We start from the raw sequence: 13,413 nt of genomic DNA, 5'->3' as shown, positions 1-13,413 counted from the left end.
GATTTAAAAGGTTTCTTTACTTCCCTGCACTCACCTTGTTGTTCACCCTCCCTCTTCTAGAATTATTACAACCGCAGTTGTGCCAATGCAGCTGCAGCCTGCAGCTATACCTTGAAAGAAATGATCTGTGGTGTTTCTTATTCTTGGTCTTTAGTTAGTTGGTTATTATTTAACTACTAAAAACACACATAGACAAAAACAATGAAGCAGCACTTTGAATTGTATTTGGCAGGTTGATAACAGGGCAGCAGGGTCTGAGTCCAAATAGCAAAGGCTGAGTTACTAGCTGCAAAGAGGTCGGATAACTGGATTCAGAGTGTTGAGATGGGAATGTAGAAAGGTGAGGAAAGCAGGTGTTGGTCTCTGATGAGCAGGTAAGTGAAAATGTCCTGCTTGTGTAACAAGGAGGAATGAGAGCAGCAGTAACTCTTTTTTCAGTAATGACAGCTGCTTGGATGTTACCATAGGTGAAGCCAGGATAAAAAGTCAGGGGGAAAAAAAATCTTTATCAACCCTGCCTTTGGGCTCAAGTTTTTAGAGATGCTGTTGCTGGATCTGGTGTCCTTTAGAGCACTGGCACTGATTGGTATGCAAACAGCCAGGGGCAAAGCAGAGTCCTCAGCCTCTCTCAAGACCAAGTCCTCTTTAGCTCTTCACTACTGTTTACCATGCTGGGGAGGGAGGCTCATCCAGAACACTGCCAAGCACTGCACATTTCAGTTAGCAGGCGTGTGATAGTGTTATCAATTCTGCTGCTTCTCTTGAAAATCTGTGCGAGGGCTGTAATCTCTGATGCTGCTTTCCACACGATTTGGTGATAATAGTTAGTAACCTAGAAAGTGAGGCATTGAATTCAGTGCTCTGCAAGACCTACAGGTAAGGGAGGAACCTGTGGAGCAAGGGAGCAGCAGCAGAAGGGCTGAATGTGCGCAGACAAGCATTGTGTGAGTGCTGGAGGGAGCTGATCTCCTCTCTGTTTCTGTGCAGCCCCTCTAGGGGATATGGTGCTTATTTCTGGGTGATTGCTTACTGGAAAAAAAATGTCAAAGATGGAAGGAGAGTGGCAAAATCTGTTGCAATGCTGGAGGTATTGATTTATGAGAGACTATTAAAATACATGTGGCTCAAATAAATGTTGACTGAGACTAGAGCAGAATGAAAAAATGTAACATTTTTTGTTACATTATATTATGTAACAATATATGTTACAACATCTATTGTTTAAATACTTAAGCAATATATTTTGTAATTGTATTTGCATCAAAAAAGAAGGCTGATTTCTCAGTACCATGCCAAATCTTTAGCCATAACTAAAAGGGTGAAGCTTGGAGGAAGAAAATTTTTCTCTTTGTTTAGGTGACTATCAGAAAGATGTTCTTATTCTTGACACATACATTTCCCTCCCACCAAACTCTGAGCAAAAATTCATGGGACATTTGTGACATTTCTCATACTATTCTGCTCTCCTCGATGGTGTGTTATATGTTTCCCACTGGGCTTTGGCTTACCTCTTTTGACTGTGTGCTCTTTTGGAGAGAGGAGTGCTCTTACAAGTGGTACTAGAGTTGGTCCCCCTGATCGTGATCAAGGCCCTTTAGGTTGTACCGTGGCCCATAAATAAGTAATAATGGTAATGATAGCATGAGATATATTTGGCTGTGGAATGGCTTCCCAAGGAGAGTAGAGAGAGGCTGATTGTTAGCAACAAATGTGAGGAAGTACACTGTAGGGAGCAGTTCTGTCAGCAGGGAGAGGGCTGGATGGTCTAATAAGTCTTTTCCTTCTCTAGGTTATGATTCTGTGAATACTGCCTCGGAGAGCTCTCTAAAAGTCTCTGATAGTGTAAGCTCTCTATTATGTGGGTGTGGATTTTACAGCACTCCAGGAGGCTTTTGCTGAGGACACTGTATAAATATATTCTGTTTTACATTGAATGATATATTTTAAATAAAAGGCTTAGATCTTTTTTTTAAATTGCTTTGAAATAGTGTGCAGTCTGATCTTTTTCTTTAAGAACTAAGAAACTCTGAAGTGTTTTTGGAAGATACATTCCTGTTGCAGGTGAGAAGTATGTCTCCATCTGGATTTGTTTTAAATACATATATTGCATTGTTAAATTCGCCTCCTCCTGTATCCCACGGTGAAGTATCTGCTCTGAGTTCCAGCCTGTTTGAAAGTAAAATGGGAATCTCAGGCTGTCACAGTCCCTTTGTCTCTAATTCTTAATTTAATCTTGTTCCTTCTCTTCATATTTCAGCCTCATTAATTGTCCTTCACTGTATTGTGGTTTATTTCAGTTTTGGTGTCTTGACATTCAGTACATGGGAATACCCCTTAGGGTGTGTTTTGGTCTCTGAAGGTGCAGTTCGCACATGAAAGACAAACTCCCTTATCCTGATGTGTGGCCTTTCAGGGAATGACTGCAAAATCAGCTTCTCTTTCTCAGTTTTCACTTCCTACCCAACCAAACTCTAATGTTCACTGACATATTCACTTCAGGTTTCCTGGGCCAAATAGCCTGCTGGCTAAGACTTGGATTATTCTCGCAGAGCAGGGAGTGGGGAAGAAACATTCTGAGTTATCAGCTCAGTCCTATGGATATTCAAGTCTTTTGCTAAGGTTCCACACCAAAAGTTGCTACAGAAATCAAGTTTCTGTAGGATTGGAGGACAGTTCCTTCTAGGGATTTACTGGTGGTTAAATGATAGCAAGCAAAGTGACTTAATGTTCATTTTTTACAGTTAGCAGAGGCATCCCCCCAGAACTCACTGGGCTGGTTCTTTATCAGTGACCTGGGGTGAGAAGTGAACAGCAAAATATCCTGAGTCACCTAATACATTTGTGTGTTTCAATATTAAGTTCTTTCAGGTAATCCAATGATATGTCAGTAGTGAACAACTCCAAAAAGGCGAATCAAAATGGAGCGAATGAAACTGTAATTTACTTGGGGAAGAGTCATCAACACCATGCCTACGTGATATTGAACTCAGAGCAGGTGGCTAGGATTTGTGGTGTTCAAACCTTTCTGGAATTTCTCAACAGTTTGTGTATACATAGGTCTTGCTGTAGCCACATTTTGATTCTGCTTGGTCTTTGCCTCTCAAGAAAACTGTAGTGGAAGCTAGGAAAGATGCACAGAATCAGCAGGATGATGTAGTTTAAGAAGCAATGACTTTGGATAGGAAAAGACTGAGAAAATGATCAGGGGTTCAGAATTGTGAGGGTGGTGGATAAATTGAATGTGCAGCTATTTTTAACCACATTGGAAGAGACTTAACTGCAGTTAGTCCTTAAAGCAAAACTAGCAAGGTGTTAAAACAGAAAACAAAAGTATGTCTGTCAACAGCAGTGAACTTCCTGAGCTTGCTGTCACAGGACGTGCTGGAAACTGCAGGTTGAAAAAAACATTAGGCAAATTTATGGACAGTGTGTTGGTACATAGATGTTGAAAGGACAAGCCATGGAGATAACTTCTCATCCATTATACTGTGATCAGTATATAGTATATATATAGTGACCAGACTAAAGATGGCAGGAAGTGCTTAGAACCCTTTAATTTGGGTTGAGTTCTTCCCTTCACATTTAGAGCTTGGGTGTGGATCATAGCTTTTTCTTCCATATAACCCCAGGTTGTATCACTACTGTGGTATCTTCATGTTTCAGGTGGTTTGAGTGCTCAGGCCACTTCTTATGTACATGTGGGTTTTTTCTGCTTTTATTTGCCCTGTTTGTTCCAGTCAAACAATGATTTGATATTTGCTTTATCATAACAATAAACTGTTAAATTTTCTGTAAAATGGGTCTGTTCCCTACTCCTTGAATGTGGTTTTAGCTGTATTTAGCATTTGTAAAGTGCTAAGGGGCAGGTGGTGTTTTATGAATACCAAACAGTGTTGGACTTTGTACTTAGGCACAATACTGTACCGTAATTCAAAGGCAATTCATGTAACATTAGTAAATCACTTTGCACTTTATGTTGAAAATATAAGCAGTAGTATAAAAATAAACATTTTTATTTCCTCTGGTATATACAGTTAAATAAAGTAAGCCTATACAGCTACAAAACTGTATTGCCAGTATGCTTTGTTGAAATGCCATCACCTTGCAAAGAGACATTCTATGTGTTTTCTACATGTTTGTGGTTGAAGAATAAATTATCAGAGACTGTAAATGAAAAGATGTCTCTAAATATAGTGATCAAATATTATCTAACACTACTTGTTTAAAGAAATATACTTATATTTTACTGCCAGATTATTTATGACTCTAATTAGTTTAGTTATTTTGCCTCATAAGGAGATTCCCATTCCTCCAAATATCAAACTTGTTGAAGTTGTGCTGGTTTTTTTCAGGAAGGAACAAATGATATTAATGGCTAAATGGGACTGCATGATATGAAACTGCAATGGTGTAGTTTAAAAATTGGATAGTGTGTAAGAAATATATTTTACCACCAGTGGGAAATAGACAAACATTAAAAATCCATTGGCATATCCCAAATGTCTAAATAAATAAACATCACTGTTCAGCCAGTTGAGGCAAGCAGGCCTTCAAGAGCACTGTTCTTTCTAATATCCTGCAAAGTTATGTGTTCTGTGCATCACTCTTGCATAATCTGGCCATTTTTTAGGTACTGTACGTTGTAGGGCTGTCTGAGCTCTGAGTGCCCTGAAGGTTTTATCAGGAGGAATACCAAGTAGTTTCAGGTGATTTTGCACCAACCATCCTGGGCATAAGCAGTCTTATGGTTCCCAGAGTATCAGTTGTATTTGTGTGTTCACCATAAAAATGTGAAAGCTTCCTTCCCATTCAGTTTGGAAACATGGGACAAAGTAAGATTCACCTGTAGGCGTTCAGAGCGCTGTATTCCTGCTTCATGAGCAGCGAAAAAGACACAGTGTGGAAAGAGGGATTTGAGTCTGTGCCATCTTGTGTTTATTTTTGTTTTCCTTTTTAAAATGTGAATGGTTAATGATCTGTTCTGAATCATAATGGTTTATGATGTTTCCTGTTATATTAGTGATAGACTACAAAACTGTTCTTACATTAAGGGTTTATAAACTCTACTAGATACTTATTTAATTAAGAGCCAATGCTGAGAGTTTCTAATAAAATTTCCAAAAGAGTTTTAGTGGCTGAGGAGACAAATTTCTAGCAGCCTATTTTAGTAATGCAGATGAAGGGAATGCTTTCACAGCGCTGTGCAAAGCCTGACCAGGGTGGATTTTGCTCCCCAGGTTGCAGTTCTGCTCTGTACCAGCTTGATCCCAGTTGTACCAGCCTCCCAGATTGAGCATTTCTCTGCTGCTCTGTGAGCTTTATTTGGAGTTTTATGTTCTACAGTAAAAGCAAAGGTGAAAGTTCTGCATTGAAAGAAGAGTTTAAAAGCTTACTGTGGTCTAGTATCCCTACTCTCATCTCTGTTCTCTTGCCTATGGCCCTGCCTCCCTTCTGCTTTGTCCACCAGCTCCTAGTGTTCTCTCCTGATGAATTTTTTGGAGACTTTTGAAGATTGCTTTCACCAAACTTTATCTGTCTAAATAGTTAGACTTCTAATGCAAACTTGTAGACCTTACAAATTTTCTTCTCCCATGATGAAACATGCAGACTTTCAAGCTCATTAAAGTTAGATGAAAAAGTATACACGGGAGAAGTGTCAAAAAAAAAGAGATTATTTTCCAGTCTGTTGCAGAGATGCTGTGAGAAACTGGACTATTAATGATTAATGACTCATAGCATTTGCCCATTTGTGGAGGTGTCAGGGTACTTTGCAGAGGCCAGGTTTGCTTCTCTCGAGGGAGGAGGTGAGTTTTTGGGAGTACATATACTAGTCTGCACGAGACAGAAGAGGTGAACTGTCAAAGCCTGGGTCCTTTGAGGGGAGATGGTGCTTCTTGCTATGCTAATTGCTCTTCCTTATATAGCTCCCTCAGTTGTTAAACTGCCCTCTTCCCTGGGGGAAGATCTGGAGCATTATTGGCTCAAATGAGAGGCAATCCCTGCGAAGGGATCATAAATTATCAAAGACTCCCCAGACTCACTTCTGGGGCCTTACGCCAGAGGAATGAAAGTTTCCCCCCACTCAGGGGAGGTACCTGGGCATTCCCACCGAGCCTGAGTATATTTTAACCCATTGGACTATGTGACATTTCATTCTAATCCACTCCAAGAGATGCATTAATAAGAACCTGGGTTACACTCCCCTTGCTTACCGACCTTCCAGCACACTGACAAGTGTACCAAAAAAGTGAGGACAGACTGAATTATCACCATCCTTAAAGGTACAGTTGCCCATGCCATTTTCCTTCTGTTGGGAGGGCAAAACCTGTCAAAGAAAATGTGCGTAAGCACCAGCATTGATGGGACATTTGGTTGCTTGGTTGAACATCTATACACGAGGAATTTCTGTATGTAGCTTAATGTACAGTGGCTGGTACTTCTTCAGAATGTTTGGGATTTTTTCTCCTCTGGAAGCAGTAGCAAAACAAGGGGACCCTTGGCCATTAGTTTCCTTTAAAAGAGCATTCACTATTCACAAACCAAGTTTGACAAATCAGTTTTCCTGTTTGAAATATTCTGACTCTTGCGTTGTTACAACAAGTGTTGTAATAATAATAATAATAATTAAAGCCTGTTTTTACTTATGTTTTTATTCAAGTCATGCAAAGAATACATACCTTGGTTTTAGAGAAAGTTGGATTCAAGCATTCTGACTGTGTCTTTTTAAATATTAGGATAGAAATAAATGGTGAGAAAATTGTCTTTGCAATTTTCAAGCCATTCTAGGTGTACTTTGTTGCCTCCAGCCAGATGCTGTCTGATGATACTTAGATGAACCAGGCAAACCATTATCCTGGGATTAAACACTAAATACCTGCAAGGAGCATTTTCTTTATCAGATTGTGCTCTGTTAGCAGAGTTCATTCACTTTATTGCATATATAACTATGGTGTCAAATAGACTGATTTACAACACCTGGTCTTTTACATAATCTTTGCTATTTGCTGTGCTTGTAATCTGCCAAATCATTTAGCCTTCCTGATAGCAGAAATGCTGTAAAACTTAGATAAACTTGCAGAAGAAATGAACTCGAAGGTACTGCTGAAATCTAGGGCCTGCACGTTTGCTGTAACTGCACTGGCTGGTTTGGTTTCCCTTGCCTAATCTGTGATTGCATATGGCTGCTGGACAAATTGAAATTTTATGATAGCACTACCGTCAAAGGAGATAAGCATTTATATGCTAGACTAGATTAATCTAAAAAGAAGTTTTAGTTGTGGCTAATGAAAGCAGTGTGTGTGTTATAACTGGGTTTCTTTGGGGTTCAAACCATATGTGTGTATCTATGTAGAGTCTAGTCTTAAACTTTCTCCGTGTGAAAAATCTGATATATCTGTGTGCTAGTTCTTGCTATCAGTGCAGCTCATTCCATTTTATGTTGGACATATCTTTGAGGCATTTCAGTTTTTAAAGGGTACTTTCTGAATGCTAGTACAAACAACAAATTTCTCTAAAATGATCTGATCTGGCTACCCAAAACCCCACGTCCTTCTGAACCTTTTGGTTAGAGTAACTGAAAGACATCACTTTTGCTTAGGGTTAGCCATGAACATCCAATTGAAACAAAAGTTGTATTTTTTCATTTTTTGCTACTTAGATAATAGAAAGACGTGTAGACAAGCTTAAAATGTGGAAAATAAATTTGCAAAGTAGCTTTTTGATTGTGAGTGAGATTAAAGCTAACACATCTGCAGGAAAATAAAATCTGTAGTCAAGCAGGAGAGAGTCCTATGAGGCAGTAATGTCAAATCAGACTGCATTAGAAATTACACTGACCATCAGATTGGAAGAAATAACAAAAATTGAAAGAAATAGCTTTTATAGCATAACTTTAGTAGTCAGCATTAACACTGGTATTAACCCATTAGTGCCACTGCTAACTCCTTTTAGCTGAGGGAGTGGTTCTATGTCTCAAACACAACAATGAGTTATCTTGTAATGGATGAAGTAACTTGTCATGTCAGGCACTGGAATGGGCTTCCCAGGAATGTGGTGGAGTCACTATCCCTGGTGGCTTTGAGGAAATGACCACACATGGCACCCAGTGCTCTGGTCTGGTTGGCAGGGCAGTTACCAGTCAAAGGTTGGACTCAATGCTTTTGGAGGTCTTTTGCAGTCTAAATGATTCTGTGACAGTGTTCTTATGATGGATGGGATGTAGCACTTACTTGTGGAGATAAAGAAGAGTGTTTTTCATGGCATGGCTACTTCAGGGTAGGAAAACATTTTACATCCTGCTTGCACAAGGCTGTTGAACAGCACAGGTGGTGGTCTGCCTTTAGGAGGTACATAAGCCAGTGCTAATCTCTAACATCCATAAACTGCTGTAGATGATTGTTCTTAAGGAGTTTTTGTCCCATCTGAGATGAGAAACGTCTCCCAGCTGTCTTAGTTGCTTAGTCTTTCTAGGTTCTTACAGTTATAAAAGTAAAAACAGTGTCTTTTCTCAAAGGAGAGAACAGCTTGACAGCTTGAGATGTTTCTTCATGCTATAGATTAATGCTGCTTACAAGAGAGATACCCTAAGGATCCAATCATCTGTGCTGATAGTTTCATTTGGGTAAATAATGTGAATAATGTTTTGTGCATGGAAGTCTTTGAATGTGTGAATCACTTCAGGGTTGGGAACATTCAGGCAGGTTGGTGCTGGCAACAGCATGGAACAAAGGGACTCTTGGGTAAAACTCTGGAGTGATATCTCTTACATATCACTGAGACATGACTGGAGAACAGGCTCCCTAGGGAAGCAGTGGAAATGGTATTGTTTAAGACATTTAAAATTGGACAGGAGGAGATATATTTTAATCATCGATCCTGTGCTGGTATTTAGATCAAGTCTTGTTTCCTGTGAATGTTAATAGAAAGTCCCTGTCTCAAGTACATGCCATTATTCAGTGAGCATTACCAGATCACACTGGCTTGCAACCTTCCCCCATGTCTGTACTTGCCTTTAAAGGACAGCCTGCATGATGCTTAGCACCTGTGCCTTTTCTCTTGGTGCCTCAAGTGTTGATTTTGTATTGCCTTGCTTAGATTCTACTCCTTCAGTGCTTCCACCAGACAGACTCCATATAGTACACAGAGATTTACAGGAAGCACATGTAGTTTGTGGCTATAATAATAAAGTCTCCTGCTATTTTGAAATCCCTGAGAAACTAAATCAAGTGTAGAGGTCTATTCAAAGGAAAAAAAAAAAAAAAAGAGTGCAGCATGTGTATAAGTCACTTTACTATTACTGGCGTGGGTCTGCTTTGTTTGGTGTATTTGGCTGTCATCTCTTTGGGGTCTCTGTTCAGTCTCCAGAGTGCAACTAAGACATTACACACCTCAAATGGAAAAGCTGATGAAACAACCTAAAATAACCTGAGCACTCATGCTTTGCTTGCCTCTTTTTCAGTACCTCTGTGTTGTCATTACTGACAGGAGTCCATTCAGCAAAATTCATTCTGTGCCAGTGCCCCATATCAAACGAATCTAGGTCTGATCTGATTTATGGAGGCAGGAAAACTGGATTCATTTCCTGCATGGTGCTGTGGTCTTAACAGAGCTCTGTTTTCTTGGTGTGTTTCTGTAGGTACCAAGCCTCTCTTCTTGACCTGGTGGAAGCTATGAACCCAATATCAGCTCCAGGAAAGCTCGGCCAAGAACCTTGTGACAGGAACAAACCTCACACGCCCTGCAGTGTGAGCCACAGGCTGTCCACTTGGTGCCAGACCCCCTGCAGCCCCAGGAGCAGAGCAGATGAGCTGGAGGAGAGCCGGCTCCTTGAGGAGATCTTCTTCATTTGACACTACTCCTTGCTCTACAGCTACTCTGAAATTATTTGAGTGATCACTGCTTGTTTTCCCTCTTCTAAAACACAGCTAATTAGATCTAGGTTAATTTTGGATTTAGTGATCATGATGGAAGTATGTTGTTTGGGTATGCCAATCAGAAAGTGTTAACATTTTTTCCTAAACCTTTCATGTGCCAAGTAATCAATTTACAATAGCATTTTTTTTTAAATCTACAACATTTTCTAATACATTGAAGTTACAGTTTTGCCAGCCTTATATCGGAAGTATATTTCATTATTGATTTTTCTGGCTCTAAAGCAGTTTGCAAGAACTGCCTAACATTCAGCAACCATCATGTTCAAAGTAGATTATTTTCTAATTAAACAAGTCTGTTTAAAACCTGGCATATTATAAAGGTACAAGCACTTTAGTACTTTTTCACTGATTTTATGATCTACTTTTTCCTTCAACATTCTGATATTTAACACACTGAGTTTTTAGGGGATATATCATAAGCTTGACTCTACAGTGTCTGATAGTGTTAATAGATGATGTTGCAGGATGATGTACTAGGCACAGGTTTGAATTATATTCCTCTTTAAATCAGTGCTATTTGACAGAGTTTATGTGCTGGGTTATGTAACCCTGAAATAGCAGAACAGTCAGACATCGTAGAGATCCAAAACCTATTTGATGTACTTTTCAGGATGAAATACTTAGTAGTGCTAGTATAAAAGCAGTCTTAAGACATTTTCACTAACTTGCACTATTTTGATCCTGCATCCAGGCTCCATTGTAAATAAGACAAATCAGTAATTATTTCTACCAGCAGCTCACAATGCACACTTTTCTGCCAGCTTTAATTATTCATGCTGTATCTATTTCAGTTTATTTAAATGCATTTCCATCTACTGCATGTACTTGGTTATTTAAAGAAATGTGCCGAATTGGTAAAAATGACTGCACATTACAGGATTAATGGTCATTTTCTCCACAATGTAGTGTTCATATTTTATTGTAACAGTAGCCACCGGCATGTGTTCCTAGAAATATGAGACTAAAATATTCACTTTGCACAGTAAAATTGCAGCAAGGGAAAGGTAGAATTGATCCAGTACAGGCAAGTTCTAGGCCATTTGCTCCCAAGCACCACTTCATGGGCCAGTACTGCTTTTCAGACAGTCTCTTTAGGCAACCCTGCTTATCTTAACGGCTGGGTTGAGTTTCTGTACTGATGCTTGGGGTATGGCTGCTGCCTGCCTCCCCGTGCTGCACCTGTGCAATGTGTGATGCTCTGTGAGGTGGATCTCAGACAAGAGCACCACAGCCCCTGGCAGCAGTGTGCTCCATCAGTGAAACAAAAGGAGAGTGAAGGGGAAGAAGAACCTCAGGTTACACTGGGCTGCTTCATTCAGGCCCAGTCATAATCTCAAATTAGGTTATATCCTTTCTGTGCATCCCAGCTGAATTTTAAAAGCTGCTTAGAGGAGTTTAAAGGAGGAAAGCAGCATTGCTGGACCAGAAAATTACTGCTGTGGAAAGTCCCTGCATGGTCTGTCCTGCTTTTAGTGAGGTATTACAGTTTTCTGGAATATGTCCATCTGCTGTTGAATGTCCCTCTTGTTCTACTCCCTGAGCCTGTGAAGGCCCAGGTTTCTGCTAAGAGTCCCAAAAATGTATTCAGTGCCCTGGCCCAGGTACGCCAGATTGGAGCATAAGTTTTCTTGTTCCGTTGCCTGAGTAATCTGCTGCTTAAAGAGGGCAGGAAAAAGGAGGTGAAAGAAGAGAAAAATATACAAGGACCAGCAGGAAATTTTGGGGATAACCATCACATAGATCTCAGAGTTTGGGGTTGTTCCATGGTGTTTTTTTACCTTTGTTGGTGTTTTCTTTTTAATTGCTGGCATTTATAGAGAAAGAGTTATCTTATTTCAGTTCAATTGCTGCTTGTCTCTTTTCCAGTTTGACTGAAACTTTAGTTGCCTTTTCTTATGAATGCTAACTGACTTTTCAAAATAGCAAAAAATATATGTATATTTCTTGAAAGGTGCCTTTGTGTTGAGAACACTCCATGGGAGCATTCTGTTCTGTGATTTTTTTTTGTGTGTGCCAGTATTTTACTGCTTTGGGATTTCTTATGATCACTTAAAAAATTCTAATTCTGAAGGTGACCTTTGGCTTGGATCTATATTTTTTGGTTGTAGCTCTTTTTAAAAGGACAGTGTGAGGGTTGCGGGCTCTATGCTGAAGGTGCTCTCTCTTAGTCAGACCTATACAGGGGGCACACCTTTGTGAATCAAAATTTTCAAGTAAAAGATGGTTGAAATGCCTGATGTGTGAAGAGCTGTATGCTTTAACTCTCTATGAGATGCGGACAAAAGAAACAAAAGCTATTAATTTCATAGACCCTGTGGAAAGTAATTTTTTATTATAATGCTGTCTTTTGCTCTAGTTATCAGCAGTACATTAGGAATAGTGTTTAGCAGTCAGTGCAAGCAAAGATATTTTGCCATGAGGCACTACAAAGTTGAAGTTATTAAAACATTTATAGCCTTAGAAAAAAAAATCAATGAGTGTCAAATAGGAAAGGACAAAATCAGTAGTTGGTACTGGGAGGGAAATTGTTTTCCATCTGTTAAAACAGTAGAGGAAATGCAAAAATTAAACTAGCAAAAGCAATGACGTGACAGTGTCCTTTTAAGTTTGAGCTTCTATATTGGGAGCTGCTGTTGGGGAGTTGGTCCAGCTAAATTGTTTGTCCAGAGTGTTCCCAGTGGATATCCTTCAGCTGCACATGAGGCTGTGTTTTCCACGAGGCTTTGTGGAGTAACATGACTGCTGCTAAGGCTCCTACCCACACCTTCAGTTTATGTCCTTCCCATGTGGTTTGTGCACACACACTTGATGGCTGTTTGTGTAGTTATTGCTTTTGTGCACCTTGCACATCACAGACCTGTAATAATCACACCCTTTTAATTTCTAGCGTTTCCAGTCTTGCTGTTGAATCCCATTGCAAGCACGTATTTATATGTGTATGTGAGGTCTTAATCTAATAAATTATCTGGAGGTTTAATTTATTCTTCCAGACTTTTATTTGGCTTATCTTCTGATTTTTGTCCAGCTCAGCTGTCAATACTGCCATTGACAATGCTTTCCACTTTCCACAACATCACATCATACTATGTTGTGAGTCTCCAGTTTGCTAAGGTTCATGAAGAATTTGTTTAAACCTTTCTCTTCCTCTCCAGGACATGGGTCTTACTGTGAGAAGGAGCAAGGCCTCCTTTGGAGCGTGAAGTAGGAGAGAGGTCTCAAAATACAAAGGAGAAGAGACTTGAAGAACCAGCACCATATTTTGGGACAAAAAAATGAATTAAAGAGTAAGGAAGAAAGGATGGAGATGAAGGCAAGAAAGGACAAAGATGCAAGGCAGGTAACTGTACCTAAGGTGGAGATGAAGTAGGAGTGAGCCAGAGGGCAGGGATGAGTTGTTAAACTAGAATAAGCTGGTGAAGGACAATTCTGTGCTTGTAAAGTGAGAAATGTTTTTAAACACTGGTTCCCGTAAGAGCCATGT

At 39.7% G+C, this 13,413-nt stretch overlaps 1 protein-coding gene across 1 annotated transcript in view; it reads left to right on the top strand.

Moving 5' to 3' along the window:
* The window catches only part of KIAA1328 (KIAA1328 ortholog), a 171,279-nt gene extending 158,370 nt beyond the window's left edge, over positions 1 to 12,909 (top strand). The window contains 1 exon segment of the mRNA XM_030258714.4: positions 9,635 to 12,909. Within this exon segment, the coding sequence (XP_030114574.2) occupies positions 9,635 to 9,848 (214 nt within the window). The 3' untranslated portion in view covers positions 9,849 to 12,909.
* The last annotated feature ends 504 nt before the right edge of the window (positions 12,910 to 13,413 follow it).

This window comes from Taeniopygia guttata, chromosome Z (genome assembly GCF_048771995.1).
Source record: "Taeniopygia guttata chromosome Z, bTaeGut7.mat, whole genome shotgun sequence".
In the NCBI taxonomy this organism is placed as follows: domain Eukaryota; kingdom Metazoa; phylum Chordata; class Aves; order Passeriformes; family Estrildidae; genus Taeniopygia; species Taeniopygia guttata.
This window is presented reverse-complemented; position numbering and strand designations above follow the sequence as displayed.